The 25,816-nt window shown below is 43.1% G+C and overlaps 1 protein-coding gene across 2 annotated transcripts in view; it reads right to left on the reverse strand.

The window, feature by feature from the left end:
- ASPH (aspartate beta-hydroxylase) overlaps nt 1-24,774 on the reverse strand; it is a 191,595-nt gene extending 166,821 nt beyond the window's left edge. The window contains exon 1 of one of the 2 annotated variants that reach the window (XM_069600088.1): nt 24,218-24,774. In XM_069600088.1, the coding sequence (XP_069456189.1) occupies nt 24,218-24,329 (112 nt within the window). In that variant the 5' untranslated portion in view covers nt 24,330-24,774. The remainder of the gene's footprint in view (nt 1-24,217) is intronic. The other variant, XM_069600090.1, reaches the window with a different exon arrangement.
- Nucleotides 24,775-25,816: the final 1,042 nt, after the last annotated feature.

The following is a 25,816-nucleotide window of genomic DNA, read 5'->3' on the forward strand; positions in this document are numbered from 1 at the left end:
CCACACAGCTCCAAATAATTCTTCTCCACAAATCTTTACCACATATACTTACACACCCTAGAGTTAACCTTCTTCTTGTTTCTTGCAACAGTTTTACAGGTATTGCAATAAAATATCTTACCTCCTCAGTTTCACAATAATGGCAGACCTGTTATTCTAAGATAGGGCCATTAGGATGAAATCTCTCTAAAATACCATTGCTTAAGGAAAAAGAAACCTTGAATTCCAAGTAACTACTTCTTATAATTGTTGCTTGATTGCTAAATTGTGTCCAACTCTGCAAACCCATAGACTGTAGCACACCAGGCTCCTCTGTCCTTCACTATCTTCTACAGTACGCTCAAATTCATGTCTGTTGAGTCAATGGTACTATCTAACCATTCCATCCTCTGCTGCCCTTCTCCTTTTGTCTTCAGTCTTTCCCAGCATCAGGGTCTTTTCCAATGAGTTGACTCTTTGCATCAGGTGGCCAAAGTATTGGAGCCTCAGCATCAGTTCTTCCAGTGAATATTTGGAGTTGATTTTCTTTAGAATTGACTGGTTTGACCTCTTACAATAATAATTCAATTTTATAAAATCTTTTAAATAAATAAAATTTGCATATAGCAAATCATGTCTTTATGACCCTAGCAAAGAGAAATGAAGTAATATTAACTATTCCTTGTAATAGCTGCTGGAACTAACAGCAAACTCCTAGGTTCAAGCAAAGACTAAACTTCTACAGTGTGCTCTGAGATGATTACCGTCAGCCTGACATCATTGGAGACCACAAGAGCCAAGATCTATGTCCATGGAGTCCAGTGCTCTTCCTGCCTCTAAAACTGAGCAGGTGAAAACCCATCAGGATTCCCACAGGGCAAGAGTGATGACTTCCTCCAAGCCATCCTTCTCATGGCTTACCCAATCACCTAGCACTTACAGTGGTGCTGCTCAAACCAGAGTCACCTGGAGGACCCGTCAACACAGATTGCTGGGCCCACCTCACAGTTTCAGTTCTGTAGGTCTTGAGTGGAGCCCAAGATTATGCATTTCTACTGATAACAAGGTGATCTGATGCTGGTCCAGGGACCACAGAAAAAGAGAATCACTGCATCCCTAATTCTCAGGGTCTGGAACAAGGGACTGAATCTGCCTTGTTCATTAATGTACATTTGCCTTGCACCTATTTGTTAAACAAGTAGGTAAATTCTTTCTCGAATCCTTGCTGTCACAGAGTAATCAAACTTCTTCCTGCTAACACTTTAGAAATAAGGGAGCAAAAGGGACCCAATAAATATTCCAATAAACGCCAGGTCACTTCAAGCTTCCTCATCTCCAGGAATTTAATGATCCTAAAATTCATTCATAAGAGGAAAAGATCTATAAATTATTAAGAAAGAGAAATCAGGGGAAAAGTCCAGTAGTTCCCAAACACTGGTCATGAACCCAAAATGGTCTAGGACCAAGACCTCATTGCTCTATGTCAGACAAAATACTCACTGATCAATCCTAGCTGAACAACACCCAGCTTGAGCACAAGAAGACCCGAGCATGAAGGACCTGTGTAGTCCATTCGTCACCCCGCTGGCCAGACGCCTGAAGCACCTAACACCTAAGGTACCCGACACCTCTCCCAGCTGACCCTGTGGAAAAGGCATGAGAGACTGAAGGAGTGACAAGGGGCTGCCATGGGTTTTAGAATTCAGTAAAACAAAATGAAGAAAGCCATTTCCATTCACATCAGGATAAGTGAGGAAAAGAGAAACAATTAGCAATAACTATCTAAATCAGCTCTGGAACAATTTTTGGAAACTTTGTTAATCTTTGGAACCTCAAGTTGGGAACCACTGCCCCAACTTATACTTCTGTCTGGATTACTGCTGATTCACTGCAGAGAGAACAACTGTATCAGAGCGCAGGCCCATCAACCCCACCTAATGACTCTGTGGTAGACCAGAATTCCACTAGTAAGAAGCTAAAAATACAACACAAATGGGAGCTAATCCCAAATGCTCATGCCAGGCCTAATGAGCAAGTTCTTAAAGTTTCATTAGTTCTTTCTACAGAGAATTTAATAAAGAGAGAAGACTTAGAAACAAAAAACACCCCCAGCTTGTCAATCATTTATCTTGTGTAGGTAACAGCTATTATTATGATACTAAAATTTGGTCTCCTGTTGAATCTAGAGTGTTAAAAGGTATTTTTTAAAAAGTAAGTGGTGGTGTCCATTCAGAAACTCTGAGGTGATGAAGGTTGTTTCAAAAAATTACAAAAAATGTTTTTTTTTTTTTCAAAACTAAAAACAACAGAAAAGCATAACCCTACTTATGTAGCTCTAAATCCGAGGCAATGAGACTAGGTCACAAAGCCATCATGCGTGACCACTGCCAATTTACAGCTGTGTCCCTGAGGACTTTTTGACCTTAACCCATTTAGATAGCAAAAGATCTGCAGCCATCCTTCCCAAGAGCCCACACTTTCTAGGGTGAAAGAATTCAGCATTTACTATAAAGTGACCAAGAGATGCAAGAAGGAAGTAAAGAAAAGCATTAGCAAAAACTATAAGGAAAGCTCAGGCTTCCCTGGTGGCTGAGAAGGTCAAGAATCTGCCGGTGATGCAGGAGATCTGGGTTCGGTCATCTGGGTCAGGAAGATCCCCTGGAGGAGGGAATGGTGACCCACTCCAGTATTCTTGCTTGGAGAATTCCATGGACAGAGGAACCTGGTAGGCTACAGTCCATGAGGTTGCAAAGAGCTGGACATGACTGAGCGACTAACACCTTCACATATAGAAAACTCACGTGATAAATTATAAAACATATGCATTTTAAAAATTACAAGAAAAAAAGCAATTGATGCAATTGTGTATCACAATACATTCTGGGAACAAGCTTCAACCCTTTACTAAATAAGTTAATAATAATGAAGCTGATAAAACATAATAAATTAAAGCGAGAATGCCTGTAATTGTAAATTGCATAGTAAAGAGTTAACTTTACCCAAACAGAGGTCTGGCTTTTGCCCTTGTCTACTTGGAGGTCCCCGACATGTCCTACCCGATAGGAGTGATTGGTTTGCTTGGGGGCTTTGGCCAGTGGACAGTCTAACAGTGTGATGTGCAGACTGTATGACTATATATATCAGTTAGGGGCAGCCATGCTCTCAGTATGTGATGTTGTTTAGTCACTAAGCCATGTCCAAAACTTTTGCAGTCCTATAAACTGTAGCCTGCCAGGCTCTTCCGTGCATGGGATCTTCCAGGCAAGAATACTGGAATGGGTTGCCATTTCCTTCTCCAGGGGATCTTGCCAACCCAGGGATGGAACCCACGTCTCCTATGCTGGCAGGCGGATTCTTTACCCCTGAGTACCAGGGAAGCCCGGTAGGTGATGAAGGCCCAGTAAAAACTCTGGGTACCAAAGGCTTGGATGAGCTCCCCTCATTGGCAATACTCTACATATACTGCAAACTGGTGTCTTTGAGGAAAATGGGAGCTTTGTGTTCAGAACCTTCCCACTTTGCCCTGAGTCTCATCCTTTGGCTAGTTCTAATCTGCAGTCTTCCACTGCAATTCAATTGCAATGGCCAACAGAGCACGAAAGAGGAAAGTTACCCGGTTCTGAGTTATTCCCACAAACCATCAAGCCTGAAAGGCGGCTGTGGGGACCTCCTAGGCTGGCCTCCTAGTGGCCAGCTGGTCTGAAGTGACAGCAGCCCTGGGGACTGGCCCACCCTTAGCCAAGCTGAGCAGAAGCACAGAGAAGCAAGAAGGGCAGCTGCAGAGAAAAGGCAGCAATTACCAAGCAGTGTGCACTCCCCTACCCCACACACCACCGCCACCTCCTCCCGCCTCCTGCAAGGTATCCTAGCTTCCTTTGCCCGACGAGGGCAGGAAGAGAGAACCAGGGTATATGCCATCATGCCAGCATTTCACTCAAAAAGGCTGACTGCCAAGCAAGGGATTTGCAGGAGCAAGAGAGGGTGGGGGGCTCTGCCAGGAGTGGATGTCCCAGAGGGCTGGAAGGTCCCACCAGACCTTCCAAAGAACTCACAGGGGAAGCGTTTGGCTGCCTGTCCATGGGGTCTCAATGAGTCAAAACAGGACTGAGTGACTTTCACTTTCACCTATTGTCAACCATGGACAGTTGATCTTATCAACCAACAGGAGATTGACAGGGACCAATGAGAAGATAGAAGATGGCTTTCCCTCTCTCTGTCTCCCATCCCCAGCACTCCCAACAAACTAGAGCCTGGAAGAGACAAGAAGGACACTGCCCCAAAGCAGACCACACGGAGAGGATGCAAACATCTCTTCTCCCGCTACAGGCCCTTCTGCCTTCCTGCCAACAGGAAAGGAGAAATTCTGCACTGAAAATGAGATCATACTTAAAGCAGACAGACTTCCAGAAACGCAGAGTGACTGGGGTGCTAAGGAATCCACCCCAGAGGTGGTCAAGAGCCTCTGCTACCCAGAGATTAATCTAGTCCAACTAACCACAGTGACTGGAAGAAAATGAAGCTTCATAATAACACCCTGCCAGACAAGCCTACTAAAGAGAGCAGCTATAAATGTGGCTGCATATTAGGCCGACACACAAAAAGCTGCCAGTATTCGACTATTTGGGGCCCACAAAAATGGCTATTTCATAGGATTTGAACAAACAATACATGAATATTTGAAAAATATTTTATTACAAAAATTTCCCAACACACAACAACGCTGAAAGAATTTTATGTAGAATACTCGTATGCATATCACTCAGTTGCGATGATGAACGTTTTATCTTGCTTACGTTATGTCTATTCATTCCTCAATAGTCATTCATGAATCCATTTTACACGTCTAACGCATTTCAAATTAAACCTATAGACACTAGCATACTGCCCCAAGTATTTCAGCTCCTACATCATAAACCACAGTCCAATATTTATCATTTCACATACAATTTACATAAAATGAAATGCCCTAATTTAAAGCATACACTCCCTGAGTTTTCACAAAAAATACACCGTGTAACCCGACATGGAGGCCCTTATCAGCCAAATTTCACAGCAACCCCAAGCCCAGGGACAGCCCCACTGTTTCGCTTTTTTATCCCCTGTAGGTTAGTGTTGCCTGTTCTTGAAATGTCATAAAAATGGCATACCTGGTATATGCTTGTTGGTGTAAGGCCTGTCTCCCTGAGCTTTACATCCTGAGGGGCCACATATGTTATAGGCAGGGGTACTGCATGGCTTCCTGTTGCTAGGAAGTATTCCGTTGGACAAATACACCTGAGTATACCAGAGAGTCTCCGACCGATAGAAGTCTGAACTGTTGGCGGGACTTGAGTATTACAAACAAAGCTGCTGGCAATATTCTTGTGCAAGAACATTGCTTCCATATTAGAAATAAAAGCTTGTGCTTCTCCTGGGAAATAAATACCTAGGAGTGGAATTGCTGGGTCACAGGGCGCAGGAACACTCAGTATGGTAAGAAACTGCCAGATCTTTTACTCAAGTGGTTCCACCATTTTATATACCCACCAAAAATGTGTAAGAGTTCTTTTGTTCTAAGATGTTGTCAACATTTGCTGTGATCATTTCTTTTTAATTTTAGCCACTGTGATGAGTATGCAGTGGTATCTGTTGGTTTAATTTGCATTCCCCCAAGGGCCAATGTTCCAGCACTCTTCTCCTGTGCTTACTAGCCATTTATTTCTTTTCTGTGAACTGTCTACTCAAATCTTCTGAACATTTGCCTATTTTTAAAAATGTTTTCCTAAGCTGAACTGTAGGACGTCTTTGTATTGCCTGGACAATAGCCCTTTAACAGACAACATGTGTTACAAAATTTTCTCCCAGGCTGAGACTGTCCTATTCCTTATCTTAAAGCATCTTTTAATGGGTAAAAGTTTCCCATTCTGATGATGTCTTAACTCGTTAATACATTAATAAAGTTAATGAATTAATTTTCTATGTATTTTAAATATATCACCAAATCGGAAAATGTTACTTAAACCTTGACAGGGTTTCCATGTCTTACATTCTGAAATGTGACACTGATTTCAGCACTTTTACACAAGCACTGTGTGTGTAACACAAACATTCACAGAAGCCACGTTACTGGCTCAAAATCCGTGCCCATGAGGACAGTCCTGAAATCAAAGTCCAGGAATGTCAATTAAATGTCTGCTAGCCACAGGCATCACAGAGGTAAAAGCAAGAGGACTTTGGTCATTTTAAGGAATATTTTCATTAGCTCCAATGCGTCACAGAAAGTTTCCAAGCTAGCTGTTTTTCCCTCAGATTTGACGGGATGGACTAAATCTAATTCCTCTGCCACCCAACAGCCCTGCCAAGACCGGGACCTCTTCTTTCAAAAACTAGTGTACTTGTGTTTTTACCTACATGTTTTCCCCCAACTGCTCATGACTCCATATTTAAATTACCCATCTGTTGTGAAGGAAGAAATCAGCTTCTCTTTACTGTGATTTTTCACCTTATCCACCTCCTAAGTGCTACAGAATATCACAAAAAGCAACATATTTTAGGGGAAAGGCACGTAGTTTACCCATGAGACTTTGTGGAATAAAATCTATCTTAATTTTTTAAATCTTTTAAATAAAAGAGACATCAACAGTTCAAAGGTGGAGCAGGCTGTCTGAAGGATACTACTGGAATAAACTAGGAAGGTTTGAATATAGACTTAAATCAGTTAACAGTGCTATAAGTAGCGTTAAACCTCCTGAGAGTGCTAATTATATTGTGATTACGTAGGCACATATCCTTGTTTTTAGGGAAAACATGCTGAAAAATTCAGGAATAAAGCATCATGATTTAATTAAACAGTTCAAAGGCAAAATGAATAAATAAAATGGTGTGTATGTATCTAGAGTGACCTATAGAAAATGCAAAGCCATCAAAACAACTAGTGAATCTAAACAAACTTTTCTTATAACTATCTTGAAGGTTTGAATTTTTTCACACTAAAAAGTTGGGAAAATCCAGATTTCCAGGCCCATTTCTAGTCCTAAAGAATCAGATATTCCAGATAAGGTATTCCAGACAAGGGTTAAGAATGTGAAAAGTCTCCCCCCAGGTTGATTCATGATTGGGTTCTGGATAAGTAAAAAATTGAAAAATTTTAAAACTTCAAGTTTTAAGGATGCTTCTGGAGACCCTCAGAGAAATCTGATCAGAAAGTGCATTTAGGTAATACTGCATCAGTGCTGCCTTTCTGATGACTCAGATGGTAAAGAACCTGCCAATCTGCCTGTAATGCAGGAGACATAGGTTTGATCCCTGGGTCAGGAAGATCTCCTGGAGAAGGGAATGGCTACCCACTCCAGTATTCTTGCCTGGAGAATCCCATGGACAGAGGAGCCTGGAGGGCTACCGTCCGTGGGGTCACTCAGCTGAGCCACTAACACTTTCACTTTCACTGTGTCCTTAGGAGGGCTCAGGGTAGGAAGCAGTTAAGCCAATTAAACTGTCATGATGTTACCTTCAAAGAGGTCCCAGAGACAGACAGACAGACAGACAGAGATGAGAAAGGAAGGAAGATCAATACACAGAGAGAGCAAACGTGCCCAACCGCCAACAGTTGGCAAGTCCAGGTGAAGAGCATACAAGCCTTTCAATGGTCTGAACTTTTTGCTGTTAAAAAGGTTTAAAAGTTTCAAAACAAAAGGTTAGATAAATATAAAAATAAAAACAAAATTGAATTGATTTTAAAATGAATGGAAGGAAGGAAGGAATGAAAGAATAAGTGAAGTCAATGATCAAGTCCTAAACCCAACAGTAATGGAAAGAACACCAATTCCACGTCTGGCCTCCGATTTAGGACAAACCAGAGGGAGAATGCTCCCCACTCCACGTCTCCTCCATGCAGGTTCTACCAACAGATCTCTACCTGCTCACTGGCTATTTCCACTGGATGCCCTGGGTTTCACCTCTGATCATCTGGGATTATAAGCCTAACTACTCTGCCATCTCCTGAATGGGGGGATAGGGGGGAAGGCTCCATCTGAGCCACCATCCCCTGGGTTCTCGCCCCTACCCCACACTCACCCCAAGATCTCACCCGAAAGGCACTTCCTCCCACCGGTCATCTCCACCACTACCCCTCTGAATAAGCACTCCCCCAAATTCTGGATGCAACCCAACCTATGCAGAGTGGGATGGTCCCCTCCCTCACTCTGGTCCCCAATTACACTAACACACAAGGGGATTCCTAATCAGACACATCAAGCAGGAAGCACCCTCTGAGACCACAAGCAATTAAAAAAACCCAACCCAAAAAAACAAAACAAAACATTAGGCCTTCTTGAAAATACACCTGCTGCTTCAAGCCTGTCCCAGCTTATCCTTAACAATGAGCTGACTCTGCAGAAGTGTGCAACCCTGTCCACCTTCCCTATGATGTCCCTTTCCCTTCCAGGACTAACTGCCCTCCCCTCTGTGCTCTTGAAGTTGACATCGACCCATGAAATCGGTAATGTGCAAATGAACGCAGTGCAGTCGTCAGTTGTGATCCACACTCGATCACAGGAGCGATGCTTTGCCATCTGAGACACCGGGTGATTCTCAGAGATGGTGTTAAACCCTTGGTGGAGTCAGGAAAAATAACGAGATTGTATCCTGACCACTTGTCTAGAACACTCATCAAAATGCATAATGAGACACTGAACCTGTAGACCTGCAGTGTCTCCCACTGTCCACGGCTTTCTTCTCTATCCACTGAAAAATGATTTTTAATTCTAGAATTTGCTTGGGATTGTCATGAGACATCAGTTTAGAGCTGGCCTGAATCTACTTTTCTTTCCTTTAATAAAAACAGGCCATTGGTCCCTCGAGTTTCCTTGTCACCTCTTCTAATTTGCAGGATTCCCCAGAGTATAAGTGCCCAGAAAATGTTAGCTGAGACTGCGGTTTTGAGAGTCCTGAAAAGCCTCAGCTGGTTCGTATTTTAGTCTTCCTTTCCCTACTCCCTGACCACACGCATACTTCATCCATCCAACAAGTATTTACTGCTCTGCGGCCCAAAGGACAGTGACCTTGCCAGGGGCTGATGTTAAATCTGTTCTGACCGCTGTCTCTGCTCCTTGCAGAGAACAACACCTGGACAGAGTAAACCACATTAACTTCACTGGACGATTCAAACACACACACAACAATGTAAATATAAATGTTTTTGTGCCATCTAGATGGTAAAAATTGAATTGATGCTTTCAAACTATGGTGCTGGAGCAGACTCTTGAAGAGTCCCTTGGACAGCAAGGAGATCAAACCAGTCAATCCTAAACGAAATCAACCCTGAATATTTACTGGCCACCAGATGCGAAGAGCTGACTCATTGGAAAAGACCCTGATTCTGGGAAAGATTAAGGGCAGGAGGAGAAGGGGGTGGCACAGGATGAGAATGCAGGTCAGATGGCATCACTGACTCAATGGACACGAGTTTAAGCAAGCTCCAGGAGGCAGTGAAGGACAGGGAGCATGATGTGCTGTAATCCATGGGATCACAGAGTCGGACATGACTGAGCAAGTGAACGACAGAAGGTAAAACAAATCTAACCCACTCCCAGGTGGCACTAGTGGTAAAGAACCTGTCTGCCAATGCAGGAGACATGAGATGCAGGCTCAATCCCTGGGTCAGGAAGATTCCCTGAAGGAGGGCATGCAACCCACCCCAGTATTCTTGCCTGGAGAATCTCATGGACAGAGGTCTGGCAGGTGGCAGTATACTGGGTTGCAAAGAGTCGGGCATGACTGAAGTGACTTAGCAGCAGTAGCAGCAGCATTCTGAAAACAAAACCAGACCACAGACTGGTTCTGGGTGAGGGACAGGAATGACCAGGGCAGGTCCAGCCAAGACCCCATGGGCATCATCCACTCAGCTGCCCCACCCCCATACTCCAAGTCTGTCCCTTTCCTCCCTGTCCTGCCCCAGTTCAAAAACCAAAGTGATAGTGAATGTCACCACATGCTCAGGTGTCCCCTAACTCAACTCTCACTGACTCATTTTGTCCTAACTCCCATACCCAACCCCTCCCTCAGCTCCACCTTCACCAAACAGACTGGCCCCAACCCACCCCGGCTGAGGTCACCAGGAATAAAATTCACCAGGCACTCGGCTCACCACCCTGCACTCAGGTTCTACTGCATAAACTGTCGCAAACACTGGTCTCTTGGCTGTGTTCCAGGAAAAGCCAGCTAGTCTGCTGCCAAAGGTTCCAAGGAGTATGACCCAACAAAATCTGACCAGCTGAAAAGGCTGAAGTCGCAAAGCTTTATGCCAGTTCCTGAGAAGCTAATGTTTGGGCAGAAAGTACAGGTATATTTAACAGGTGCTGTCCTGACAGGGTACACTATCTTCCCAGGAGTGGCTAAATGTCTATAATACCATCTTGGATAAAAGTCTTGCCCTAAATAGAACATTTCAAATAAATAACTCAGGTAAAACAAATTCAGCTCAACAAATAATTCAGATCAGCAGAATAAGGTGCTTTCAGCTCTATAATCTAAGACACAAAGTTATCAAAATCACAGGATGGTCACTTTTTAAAAGGCTTTCACCATTTTCTCCACGTACTTGAATATTCATTCCTTTGACTAATAACTCTTGAAATCCCTGCTGTACAATGAACAGAGAGAGGCCACTTTGCTTACAGTCCAGTGGAAGAGTAAAACAAAAATAAAATAAAAGTTCATTTTGGTGAGTACCCATATTAGGGTATCTAGGGTGGGTTAACTCCAAGATGGCTCAGAGGTAAAGAATCTGCCTGCCAATGCAGGAGATGCAGGTTCAAACCCAGGGTTAAGAAGCTCCCCTAGAGAAGAAAATGGCTACCCACTCCAGTATTCTTGCCTGGGAAATTCTATGGACAGAGCAGACCGGTGGGCTCTAGTCCATTGGGAACACAGAGTCGGATATAACTTAGTGACTAAACAACAACAATATTAGGCTAAAAGAGTATATGGGACAATGTGGATGAAAACAATCACTTGGGAAGAACCATTCTCTTGAATTTTAAAGATACAGCACTTTGAAGTACAATCTTCTTTATAAATGTTATTAATAGCATTGGGCTTCCCTTGTGGCTCAGCTAGTAAAGAATCCGCCAACAATGTGGGAGACCGAGGTTCAATCTCTGGGTTGGGAAGATCCCCTGGAGAAGGAAAAGGCTATCCACTCCTGTATTCTGGCCTGGAGAATTCCATGGACTGTATAGTCCATGGGGTCACCAAGAGTCAGACTCAACTTTCACTTTCACTTATAGTTTTTCTGTATTTTTTAATTAGGATTGTCAAACTTTAGTCCTAAGAAGGAAATCTCCATAACTCTTACAAAAGAATTTTAAAAGCCAAAACCAAAAACTAAAGGGAACAAAATTTTAGCAGTATTTCAGTATTTACATAATTTTAGCTTATCCATGAGTCACATTTAAGGCTAAAGTGAGGGAAAATCAAAATGTTGCAGAACAAATAAATGCCTGCTTCTGCCCAAACTTTCCTCCTAATCAGAACGAATGAAACATGAATGCTTCCTACTGGCCTAAGTACTTGAATGTCGAAACTACCAGAAAGGACTTGCTCATTTTAAATAATTCTCCACATCTTAATAATTTTTATTTCTTTAACTCCAACACTTATAAACATCAAGAGGATTTTGCAATCTGTCTTATGGCCCATAACATAAACATTAAAAAAAAAAAATCCACGCATGTAACACATAATTCTGGAGCACCTTTTACATTCAAGGCAGAGTGGAAGAGACACAAAAAACACAGCTCACACCATCATCGCCCTTTTGATCTGTGAGAGGCAAGTAAGACTTTTCCCTGTAAACTTGTTCACACCATATTTACTGAGTGCCTACTATGCACAGACCATCATTTTAATCGGTGGAGATAAAAAGGAAATGGAACATGGTGTTTACCTACACCAAACCCTAGGAGTAATTCTCCCAGCCCCAGCAAGTACTCTTGACCAGGGTGAGTGAGCTTTGACCCACCTCCCATTTTTGTATGAACCAGGGCCTAAGAATGGTTTTGACTTTTTAAATCAGTTGAAAAGAAATCAAGAGAAAAATTTAATAACAAAAAAAAATGATAGCGACTGACTCGCACTGTTGTATAGCAGAAACCAACATGACACTATAAGTAGTTATCCTCCAATTTAAAAAATTAGAAAAAGAAAGAAAAAGATAGTTGTTTCCTGGGAGATCATGTGACCACCATGCTGACCTCTGATCAGAACAATCCTGGTAATCCATTCCCAACCAGCGGTGGTGAGACAGGCAGTATGGAGCCAAGGAGCCCTGTTCTATGTAAAAGAGAAAAAGCCCCCTCCTTCTGCCAAGTGTGAACAGGGAAGCAAGAAACCCCAAGGCTGCCAGCTGCCATCCTGAGTCCCAGAGGGGCCAACCTCAGGATGACAGACACCGACACTGAGAAGTCACGTGCTCTGAGGACTTCCTGAACCACTGAGCCTACCACATCTGGTGCGAGCACACCACAGCTCTTTTAATGAAATCAATTCCTAACTGTTTACGGGGGTCTGCATCTGGTGTCTGTTCCTAACACAGATCATAAAGTTCTTGCCTTTATGATCAAGCAAGAACGAAAGACAACAGATGATCACAGTACAAAACTAAACATCCGTTCCGTTCAGGGTGGGTATCACCATCACCATGTACAACTGCAGTTGTTAAGAAACACTTACTATGCATCACTTTGCACAAGTGTAAATATTATTCTCCATTTGAGAGATGAAGAAATATTTCAAGATGCTGAGAGAGGTTTGTTGACTTACTAAAGGTCAAAAATGAGTGGCAGAGCTAGTCCTCGGTTCCAGTGCAGTCTAATACTGTGTTGTCACACTTTTCTCATCTGCTAGAGGAACCTGTGGATCAATGAGGATGCTAAAACAGTCCCTGCAGAGGGCGCTACAGATGCTCATGCTGGGGGTGCGGGGGAGGAGGGTTGCAAAACCCACTGGGAAGATGATCAAGGGGAAGGTACAAGAACTGATGGGGTAGCTGCATCTTGACAGACACACAGGAACCACACAGGGAAAGAGCAAGTGCGGGGCTGTCACAGAAGAAACAGCAAGCACAAATGCAGAGACCTCAGAGAGTGACTAGACGTGGATGAATTAATGCAACTATAAAGAGAGCAGTTTAAGATTGGCTAGAGAGAGTGAAAGGGGCAAGATCATGAGAAGCCTGCTAGATGGTGCTAAGGAATCTAAACTACACCTTGAGGACCGGGAAGACTAGGCAAGGTTTTCAAATAAGCAACATGATCGAACTTGCACTTTATGAAGATGACAATGCCTGAAGGATGAAATAGGACCAGTTATGAGTCATCTAACTCATTACTCCTTGAAAGGAAAGTTATGACCAACCTAGATAGCATATTCAAAAGCAGAGACATTACTTTGCCGACTAAGGTCCGTTTAGTCAAGGCTACGGTTTTTCCAGTGGTCATGTATGGATGTGAGAGTTGGACTGTGAAGAAAGCTGAGCGCCAAAGAATTGATGCTTTTGAACTGTGGTGTTGGAGGAGACTCTTGAGAGTCCCTTGGAATGCAAGGAGATCCAACCAGTCCATTCTGAAGGAGATCAGCCCTGAGTGTTCTTTGGAAGGAATGATGCTAAAGCTGAAACTCCAGTACTTTGGCCACCTCATGTGAAGAGTTGACTCGTTGAAAAGACTCTGATGCTGGGAGGGATTGGGGGCAGGAGGAGAAGGGGACGACAGAGGATGAGATGGCTGGATAGCATCACTGACTCGATGGACGTGAGTCTGGGTGAACTCCGGGCGTTGGTGATGGACAGGGAGGCCTGGCGTGCTGCGATTCATGGGGTAGCAATGAGTCGGACACGACTGAGCGACTGAACTGAACTGAAGTGACTGATGAGTCATCTAAGGGCTCCCCTAGTGGCTCAGAAGTACAGATACGCCTGTGATGTAAGAGGTCACCTACAATGCTGGAGACACGGGTTTGACCCCTGGGTTAGGAAGATCCCGTGGAGGAGGACATGGCAAACAACTCCAGTATTCTTGCCTGGAAAATCCCAGAAGCAGAGGAGCCTGGCGGGCTACAGGCCATGGAGTCACAAAGAGCTGGGCGTGACTGAGCAACTGAACAGCGACAGTAAAGCACTTAGGCTAAATTAAAGAGGCATATCACTTTGGGAAAAATTATAAAAGTCATGGTAAGACAAATATATAGGAAATTGCACCACGTTTATGTACAGAAATACTCATTATTACATGTGTGTTCTTGTGCCAATTTGTGCACACTCCGGGAGACAGTGAACGACAGGGAAGCTTGGCATGCAGCAGTCCATGGGGTTGCAAAGAGTCAGACATGACTTAGTGGCTACACACACACACACACACACACATTTGTCCCAAACTGTTCTATAAATTCAATACAATCCCAGTCAAAATCCTGAAATATTCTTCATGAAACTTAACGTGATGTGCAGATTCTAAAAAGACACAGGCAAAGAAAGGTCCCCAAACAGTGAGGACAATGATGAAAATGGACAGAAGGACCTGCCTAATTCCACATACCAGGAACAAAACAGTCATAGGTAATTATACACAAGAGGTGATACAGATTAGTGTATAAAGAAGACACTTCAACTAATGTGTTTTCATTATTCATTCTTTAAAAATATCAGATCCCTACCCAACAATATATACAATAAAAAGCACACCCCATAGTTTAGACATCTAAATGTAAAAGGCAAAATTCAGTAGTTTATAGAAGAAAAGAAAATGTTTTATGATCTCTGATAGAAAAGATGTCCTAAATAAAGCACAAACCATAAAGAAGAAAATAGAAAAATGCTTAAAAAAATCTAAAAATTCTATTCAACAAATTAGACTACAGAAAATGACAACGTGAATAATCATAGACCGGGAGAAGCCCTTTATCATACAATCAAAAGGTTCAAGACAAAGAAATTCTACAAATCAAAAATTTAAATTATAGGAAATTTAAAAATCTAGACAAATAGGTTATATATATGTATATATATTTTTAAAAGTTCACAGAAAAGGAAACTCGAATAGCTATTCTCACTAGTAACCTCACTGATGATGAGAAAAATGCAAGTTTAAGACACAAACACTACTTCACATCCACTAAACTTACTAAACTTGCAATATTAAAGGTTACCAAGTGTTGGTAATGTGGTTGCTGCACACAGGTAGCTGTTTTCATGGTGGGTGGGAGTGTAAAGTGATACAAGCACTTTGAGGTTGGGAAAAAAAAGGTGATACTTGGTAAAGTTTAATATGTGTATTTGCTATGACCCAACAATTCCAATCCTAAATTATGCTCTAGAAAAGGACTTAGACATTTATACAAGGCAATAGACAACTCCAAGAGTGTTCGGGGAGCGGTGTTTGAAAGAACAAAATGACAACAAACAAAGTGGTCCTGGACTCCAGGAGGGCTAAAGAAAAAGCACATTCATATAGTGAAGAACTTTATACATGAAAACAGAGAGCCAGTTTGGTAGAGTCTTAAGCAAATAGTGTCGAATAGTTGGCAAGTATGCTGCTGCTGCTGCTGCTAAGTCGCTTCAGTCGTGTCCAACTCTGTGCGACCCCATAGACAGCAGCCCACCAGGCTCCCCCGTCCCTGGGATTCTCCAGGCAAGAACACTGGAGTGGGTTGCCATTTCCTTCTCCAAGGCATGAAAGTGAAAAGTGAAAGTGAAGTCGCTCAGTCGTGTCCAACTCTTCCCGACCCCATGGGCTGCAGCCCACCAGGCTTCTCCATCCATGGGATTTTCCAGGCAAAAGTACTATTCATAAAACTTTTGACATGCGCTAAACAAATGCATGGGCTTCCCTGGTGGCTCAGTGGTAAAAGCATCTGCCTGCAAAGCAGAAGATGTGGGTTCAATCCCTGGGTTGGGAAGATCTCCTGGAGGAGCAAATTGAACCCGCTTCCATATTCTTGTCTGGAAAATCCCATGGACAGAGAAGCCTGGTGGGCTACAGTCCATGGGGTCACAAAACAATTGGAAACGACTTAGCAACTAAACAACAGCAACAACAAACAAATGTATATATATGTATATACATACATATAATATTTCTATACATAGGGATACAGATATACTTCCTAAGCAATTTTCATACATATAAAATTTAACAATATATTTTACACAAATGGATATATAGTATACAATATGCAACATAATATTATATTGTTATACATGACTATTATACTATATATATCATACATGCAGCATAACATTATGTTATACAATATATTACTATCTTATTATATGGTAGTCACTCAGTCTTGCCTGACTCTGCAATCCCAAGGACTGCAGCCCACCAGGCTCCTCTATCCATGGGATTTTCCAGGCAAGGATACTGAAGTGGGTTGCCATTTCCTTCTCCAGGGGATCTTTCCAACCCAGCGATTGAACCCGGGTCTCCTGCATTGCAGGCAGATTCTTTACTGACTAAGCCATGAGGAAAACTATATATTATATAATATACATTATAAAGAAATGTATGACAATGATTATCACAAAATGTTTAAGATTGGTTGTAAAGGGATAACACAGGAGAGGAGAAACCAAGAATTTGGTAATATTTTGCTTTCTCATCGGTATGGTGGCTACATGGTAAGTCACTGCATTATTTTTATCTATTTAAACATCTTAACAGAGAAGGCAATTGCACCCCACTCCAGTACTCTTGCCTGGAAAATCCCATGCATGGAGGAGCCTGGTGGGCTGCAGTCCATGGGGTGGCTAAGAGTCAGACACAACTGAGCGACTTCATTTTCACTTTTCACATTCATGCATTGGAGAAGGAAATGGCAACCCACTCTAGTATTCTTGCCTGGAGAATCCCAGGGACGGGGGAGCCTGGCAGGCTGCAGTCTATGGGGTCGCACAGAGTCGGACACGACTGAAGCAACTTGGCAGCAGCAGCAGCAAACATCTTAATATATAATATTACAAATAGATACAGTTTTAAAGAGCAACACATAGAAATATTTATATTCTAAGAGAGGTGGCTCTCCATCAAAAAGCAAAACGCATGAGATAATTTGTAAATATAAAATTCAGTAAGTGACAAGCATCTTATTCAAATTGATTTGACTCAAAAAATGGAAAAGTTAAATGCAGGTATTCTTTCAATAAACACAACACAGATTTTTATTTTCATGTAAGGGAAAAAAAATTAACTTCTAAGTAAAATTTACCTGTGAACCTAGACCAAACAGACTTTCCAGTAGACCAATTCAGGAAAACTGAATTAAAACCAGAGTGTGAAAGACAGTGTGTGAAACTGTACAATAGCAATATAATAAACAAGAACCAAAGTGAGAGACGGGAGAGAACGAAACAGCACTGAGTCTGTACTAGGTCGTGACAGCAAAGGCTGTCAAACCTAGGCAAGACATGAGAAATAACAGTCATATAGTACTGGTGATGGAACAAAATTATTTTTTCCAGTCATATTTTCTCACTCAAAATTAAGACTGATGCTTGCTGGCTCCCATGCAGAATGAGTCACGAGGTTAAATCGGTAGGAACACACACAGGAAAGAAAGGCTGGCATCTTTCCAAGCACAGCAACAGTCGTTTCCACTCCGCACTAACTAAACACCCTCCCCCCCCCCACCACCACCAGCCCCCATCCGCGTTAGAGCATGGAGAGCATCCACGGCAGATGAGGACAGCCACACTACAGCCAGATCCACAGGCGAGACACCTGGATTTCCAAGGGGGCCAGAGACCAGCCCCAAGCCCTCAGAAGATCTTGTATAAGTATCTTTTCTAAAGACTTACTCACCAAGTAGCCTCAACATTTCCTCTGAGTCTAAAGGAACTTACGGTTCCCAGGGAAAAGGATGGGGAGAAGGGATAGTTAGGGAGTTTGGGATGGACATGTGCACACTGCTGTATTTAAAATGGATAACCAACAAGGACCTCCTGTATAGCAAACGGAACTCTGCTCAGTGTTATGTGGAGGCCTGGAGGGGAGCGGAGCATGAGGGAAAAAGGATAGCTGTGTATGCGTGGCTGAATCCTTTCCTGTTCACCTGAAAACGACCACAGTATTGTTTGTTAATCAGCTATGTGTGCATGCTAAGTCACTTCAGTTGTGTCCAACCCTATGCAACACTATGGACTGCGGCCCGCCAGGCTCCAATGGCTGTGGGGTTCTCCAAGCAAGAATACTGGAGTGGGTCACCATGCCCTCCTCCAGGGGATCTTCCTGACCCAGGAATCAAACCCGCATCTCTTACGTCTACCTGCACTGCCAGGCGGGTTCTTAATCACTATCGCCACCTGGGAAGCCCCAGTTGATTATACTCCAACACAAAATTTTTAAAAATTATTTTTTAAAACAAATTTCCTTTGATTCTAATAGGTTATTTACAGTAAATTTGTCCTCAGGCGTCATCAACCTCATCAGAACTAAATTAGACTCAGTGATCTGCCCTTAAAAGATATCCACATCAGCCAAAGGTAACCAAGACACACCCTTGAAAAGCAAATGTTAAATGCAGACCAAATGCCTGAAGCACTCTCATTAAAAAACAATAATGACTGAGGCGGAAATACTACCTTGGCTCCTAGCGCCAGCAGAAGAAATGGCTAAAGCAATGGACTTCAGAACAAGGGCCCCTACAGTGGCACGTAGACATGAAGAGAAGGAAGAAAGGAACATCCTAATCTCTGGTCCTCTACAGAAACGGCCAGATCTGCAGGACTAAACACCAGACACGTGTCCACCGAGATTTATATTCAGAGCTGCACAGATGCTGGAGCAGTGGATACTGGAGCACAGGAGCCAGCCTGAGTACCACCCCCCCTCCCAACAGATGGCTGAGGCTTTCCCAGGGATCTGGGTAAACTGTAGATGGGTTCTCTGTACATACAGAATATATTAAAGGGAGGCTAATTTTAAAATGTTCTGTTTATCTTAGGACAGAATGAAATCAAACCACGCAAGGGATGCAGAAACACCCCCAGACACGAACTAACTTGTGTATTTTCAGGATGTTAAAGTAGTATGCTGGAGTAACATCAAAAGACTGAAATAGATCTGAGCTCTAGTAAGAGAAAACAGTGCAGATCCAGAAGGGATCTGAGGGTAAATCCTAAACTTGAAGGCTGATGTGCACCCAAGAGGCAGCCAGAAATGTGTCAAGGGGTACTCAGAACCCACTATGAACATGCCCTCTAGGACATCCACTTGACTCAAACAGATGCTACCCTGTATCACAAAAATTCATTTCTCAAATTATTAAAAAATTTTCAAGCATGCAATAGCCTGCTTAGTTCTACAGCTTTATATATTCTCCAAAGTTTCACATGCACCTTTACCATTACAGGTACTTTGACGAAAAATCTGAGCAACAGAAGGCATACAGAATTGATTTTAGGGCTGTCACAACCCTGAACAATTCTTTCCATTTGAGACCAGGTTTAGAAATTTTGAGTGACCTGCTACAAAGTTCTTAAATGGCTATGAATCCAGGTCATCAGATTTTCCCAAACTACAATGTTTTTCTGGAGGGGAAAAAAAGGCGGGGGGGGGGGGGGGGGGGGCGGCGGCAGATATTCTATTCTACTAGGACCAAAGAATTTAGAGGTTAAAGTTCCAATAGTAACTAAAAACAGAGTGGAAAGCTCACGTGATTCTTAATCCAAGCTACTCTGTTGCCAATCAGCTGAAAATGAGAATCTCTCATTGTCTAGTAATCTCTTTGAGACACATGATTTTACAGTAAAGCTAAAGTATAGATCTCTCCTTTTACTTCCGAATATGTTTGGTCTTTTTAAAACTGTGTGCAAAGGACTTCCCTGGCGGCCCAGGGGTTAAGACTTCACGTTCCAGTAGAGGTTTGATCCCTGGTCAGGGAGATAACATCCCACATGGCCTTGTGGCCAAAAAACTAAAAAATTAAAAAAAAGAAAGAAAGAAAAGAAACAATATTGTAACAAATTCAATAAAGACTTAAAAAAAAGGTAACTATGTTTAAAAATAATAATAATAAAATGTGTTCAGGAATTCCCTCCCCATACTTTTTAGCACTTGGTTCCATACAATCTGGGCTGCCCTGGTGACTTAGACAGTAAAGAATCTGTCTGCCAACATAGGAGCCGAGGGTTTGATCCCTGGGTTGGGAAGATCCCCTGGACAAGGGAATGACTTGCCCACTCCAGTGTTCTTGCCTGGAGAATTCCAGGGACAGAGGAGACCCACCATGGGGTCTCAGAGTCAGACCCAACTGGGCGACTAACACTCATTTTTCATACAATCTGGCCAGCTGAAAATGCTGTTCAATTGAACATAAAACAGCACAGTTCCTCTAATGGAAGAATTATGGCCTTCCTATCTTTTCATTCTAGACTGACTCACAAAGGATTAAGTAACTGGCACAAAATGATTAAAGGAAAGGAATTTCACCAAGGCCTCCTCATTCAATGGAGTGAGAGGGCAGCAATATATTGTGTCTGTTGATTACTAAGCAGTCCAAGATATATTGAAAGTAATAAGGAAGAAAAAAATTCTAAATGATTAACACGCATCAAAATCAAACATCTGCAAATGTATAATTTTATAGATAGGGCATCAATGCATTTAATTCTAAATATAATCAGCCTAAATCAATAAGACTGCTAGGGACTATTACTACTAACTTTCAAAACCTGCTGTTAGAGACTGTGACAGAATTAAATAGCAGTGGCTGAGCATTTTTAATTAGTTGTCCATTAATGATTCTGAGTATGTACAGGGCTCGTTAAATTTAAAAAACAAGTAGATGTTATATCTGAAACTTAAAATTGAAAGAGGAAAAAGTGTTCTACAGTGACACCTACTGCTGAAGTGTGGCACAACACTATTAGACAAAGGAAACAGATGTTTACATCCCCTAGCAAGTTGGAAGCTACAGGGAAAGACTGAATGACACTGCAAAGGGAAAATCTAAACAGAAACATTATATATACCAGGGTCTGTAACTATAAAATAAGTCTAAAAGCACATCATGATCCCTGCTGACCAAAGATCTTCAAATCAATAAATCTGAAAGAGGTTTCCCTTGGCCCCAGTTGGTCAAGCAAGTCAGTTTTTTCTGTGTGAGTAAAGATACTTCCCAGGAGGTGCAGTGGTAAGTAATCCGCCTGCAATGCAGGAGGCTCGGGGAATCATGGGTTTGATCCCTTGTTCAGGAAGATCCCTGGAGTACGAAATGGCAACCCATTCCAGTATTCTTGCCTGGACAATTCCATGGACAGAGGAACCTGCCAGGCCACAGTCTATAGGGTCGCAAAGAGTCAGACATGACTGAGCACAAACACACACATACACACACACACACACACACAGGTAGTATGTTCAATGTACTCATGTTTCTTTCATATTTTAAAGAATAAAACTGGAAAAGGCAAACGAGCTCTGCAAAAAGCTTTATCAGTTTTCAATTTAAGTTGAAGGCTTAAATAAAAAGCAGACATCTGCTTTAAAAATCTAACTTTTACATAAACCTCCAAGTTTCAGTTTCAAAACATCACTTTTGAAAAAAATGACCACCAAGATCAACAAAAGGCCAGATAATCACATTTTCCCTAAAATGCATGTTTCCAAGGACTGGGTCTTCTTCCACTCTACTTTCACACACAAATGTCAGAAATAATCATGTTTAATGTGACTAGTGTCATCATCTCCTTCAGAATATCAATGCAAAACTCAAGAAACATTAGCTGAGCCCATGTACTTCTTCTCAAACTAAGATTTTCAAATGTGCTGTTTCAAACACAATTTTAGTCAAAAGAAAAGTTAACTGGTGATATGATAGGAAGCATATTTTTCTTTTAAAAATTCCCATAAAACATTACAAATTAGAGAACCTAAAATCCAGGAGATGGTGAGGGGCAGTGAGGCCTGGCGTGCTGCAGTCCATGGGGTCACAAACAGTCAGACACAACTTAACCAAAGCACAACAAAAATCCAGTACAATGGTCAAATGAATAAGAGAAAACCTGGTTTTAGTCTTGGATCATCCAATAATCAGTTGGGTTTCCAAGAAGTATATAACCTTTAAGGAGTCAGACAATCTTCCCAGGCCTCCTGGTAAGGCCGCAGCCAAGATTCCAGTTTCTGTGATTTCCCCAGCACGTGGTATTGACTTGGGCATCAATGTGTACACATCAATGACAGATAGATAGAGCAACCAAATAGAAGTGGTTCCATCTTTCCGGTATTCTATGCTATAAGGAAGCAATACAAATAGGATCACATGTTCACACTGTAGTGCAACTGCTTACAACAGAGAGAAACCTCCTTTCATCTCCTGTGCCTTCCACGTGGCACACAGTCAGAACTCATCACTGACTGACAAAAAAAAATAGCTACGGAAAAAGAATGCTCCTTATGTAACAAGCGAGACTCCAACGTCAACCCTCCGTCTGTGGAGATTTTTCTGGTAATACAGGTATCTCTCTCATTTCTACACTCTCTTTTATACACTATGTCTGTTTCACAACAATTATAGGATCAATGTGTAAAATACTTAAAAGAATGTAGATCCTCAAATAGGATGGAATTTGCTCTAAAATGTTGGAATATCAAAGTTGGAATGTGTTCATTTTGGTCCTAACATTTCCTAAATGTATCACCTACCTGTTAAAACTGAATCAGATCTTGAACCACTGGGGATGGGGATACAATCAATACACACTGTCGATGCTAATTCTCACTAACAACAGGGCATTTATAAAACAACTGCTTCGGATATAGTCAAACCTCTCTACCCAGAACTGCAAAAGGCAAAGTGGAACAAAAATGATGTGCTTTGCTTGTAAATGGCTACAAAAACTTTTGAAAACAACATTAAAGTGTCCTTCATCAGCTTTCTCTACTTGGAGCTGAAGCTGCATGAGTTCTCATTTAGATATTTTTAAAAGTGTAGGCAGAGCCCTCCTTCATCTACCCTTCTGCCTGTTTAAGCCAACTGACCTGCATTTAAGGTCAAGAGACAAAGGAATACAAAGTTTACTTATGTCAAAGGTGAATTAATATGTTTTCTGTGGAATTCAAACTGTATCTTTTTTCTCTACAATACAAAATATTAGTTCTCAGAGTGTAAATTTATTCAATGATTTTAACTGTACTATTTTCATCATTTAAATTTAACTATTTAAATTCATTCATTCATCAAATAATTTTTTATTGAGCATCTATTAATGGCAAGACTCAAAGAGTTGGGAAAAGGAATCAACCAGAGGGAATGAGTGAGACAGGAAGGCAATACACATGAAAATAAATAATTTCAGATGGTGGCAAGTGCTATTTAAAAAACAGCTCTTTAAAGGATGACTATAGTCTTCTGATTTACTTTTTTGATACAAGTAAATACATTCCTTGCAGACCTCAGGAAACAAAGAATCTAGAATCATTTTAAACGGGAAAGTTTATAGCTCTGATTCAATACACATGTGGATTGCAGTTTTAATATCCCAAATATGAGTCAAAGGAAGTATAAAAGAAACGAGAACCACTGAAATATGAGATGAAACAGATTTACAACATCTGTTCTCTCTCTTTACTGGATAAGCACAGGATGAGAAAGGTGAATATCTTTTTTTTTTTTTTAAGAGAAGACAAAGGGAAAAAAATAGAGAAGCTTGCCCAGTATTTATGGTATTCTGTTATATTTAAAGGCAACTATAACGCACGGTAAGAAAGCTACATAAAGGCAAAAATATTTAAAATAATCTTCAAGAATATTCAAATCACTCCCCTCTCCCCCGTCCCGCACACACATCCCAGCAGCCTTATTCTCCTTTGAGCTGCACTTAAAAGCTGCTGGTTTGGCACGAACTTATTTTCTGACTTTGGCTCATTTCCAAACTCTCCAAAATATGCACAGCCAAGGTAAACTGTTTCTCTTACGCCTATCGTCAATTCCACAGCGAGCCAAGAAGGAGTGGATCGACACAACCTCCATCTCGGCTGCGCACTGCAGGTGAGGGAGCGGCCGGGAAGGGGCTCCCCGCTTGGCCCGGCCCCCCTCCAGCCCACCCACCAGGCCCACCGAGCACGGCCTCCGCCCCGCGCCCGGAGGAGGATGGAGGAGGCGTTCGGCGGCATCTGGGGAGGTGGACCCGCAGAGCCCACGCCCCCCCCCCCACAACGGAGCCCCATCCTCCGGGCCACCCGGACCCCGGCTCCGGAGCGCCTCTGACCTCTCCGGGCCCCGGGGCTGCTGCTGCCGCCGCTGGTGCAGCCGGTCGGACTGCTAGAGCTGCTGCTGCTGCTGTTGCCGCCGCCGCCCTTGGCATTCTTGCGCGGGGCCATCGCGCGCACCGCTGGAGCAGGCAAGGGTGGGGGGCTCCCTCCGGGCGTGGGGAGCGCGGGCGCTGCAGCGGGTGAGGGCCGCGGCTCCTGAAGCTGCACGGGTGTCTCGGCACCGCCCGCAGCGCCTCCGAGGACTTTTCGCCCGGCGCGCGCTCGGCCCTCGCCTGCTCCGAGCTGCTGACTGCCCTCCCGGGGCGAGAGCGCGCCGCTCACCCGCCCTGAGACCACGCCCCCGTCCGGCGAGCCCCACCCCTCCCCGCCCACAGAAGGCTGAGTGACGGGGTATACAGCCAGTCACAAGGGCCTCTATGAGGGGGCGGAAGCGTGCCGCGTTTCCCCGCCCCGCTGCAGGCTTAGGGCTGCTCTGGCGCGACGCTGCGGCCTGTGAGAGCCAGCAGCTTTCGACTTTCCAGTCTGTTCTGGTCCTTTGGAACGTGGCAGACGTGGAAAGCAAGAGGACTCTCGCGAGCTTTGGCGGACCCTGTACAATGGGGATGGGGCGGGGCGGGCGACACGTGTGCAGCGTCTGGATTAGAGCTCACCCTCTCTTGGCTTTTCACCGGGAATTTTGTTCGTGTCCCACTTCCCTGTGCACAGAGAGCCAAGGGAGGCAACGTCCCTTCTTGCGAAAAAACTGTATTTGTCAGTATTAATATTACGACATTTCTGAAATGGTGATGTTAGAACTAACTAAATGCTTAAGCCGTACGTAGTTGGTTTTTAAAGCAGGACGTCACTCCGTTTGTGCCATCAGCGTTTTCAGAAGATCTTAGTTAAGAGGTGCAAATGTAAAGCAAAAAGTTCATTTCTTTGCCCTCTATCTGAAATCTCTCTGCATCGCTGACGTCTTCATTCCTCTCCCTTGATGTCCCCACCGTGGGTGCCCCCGTGCAGGGGCAGGTAGTCTGGGCCTTCAGCTGCTCTGACCACACGTGGTCTTAAGAATATCTGGGTCCCTGGACGAGCCAGATAGGAGCTTGAGATCAGGCACATGGTCTGTCATCATCTTTGTGTCGCCAGTCGCCAACACAACGCCTGATGCAACAGACAAGCCAGACCTGTTCGGTGATTTGATACATATCTGATAACTTCTTAACACTCTCCCCCAATTCTTGACCATGTTTCAGAGCACTTAAGAGGGCCAAGGAACCAGACCACGGTTGCAGAGTGGCACCTGCTTTTATCCCTCTTCTCCAGTTCTGCCTCTGTGCACTGTCGGGTCCTTGGCCTTACCGGCCTCTTCTGGATTCACAGAAGCCCGAGGGAGGGTGGCACTGCATAATGAGAAGGCCTCTCTCTCCTTTTTGTGAAATGATGTTAGATAGTTATCAAGACAGAGCAGGGCAGCAGAGCTCACAGGGTTTGTACTGAAGCAGCTTGTTCAGTTTTTATCTCATGGCGTTTCCTTCTGCCTTCACCCGCCCTTTTTCTCATCCAAATCCCTTAACCATTATTTCATTGGGTGGAGGAGGGTGGAGAGCTGAACT

This window comes from Ovis canadensis, chromosome 9, assembly GCF_042477335.2.
Source record: "Ovis canadensis isolate MfBH-ARS-UI-01 breed Bighorn chromosome 9, ARS-UI_OviCan_v2, whole genome shotgun sequence".
Lineage (NCBI taxonomy): Eukaryota > Metazoa > Chordata > Mammalia > Artiodactyla > Bovidae > Ovis > Ovis canadensis.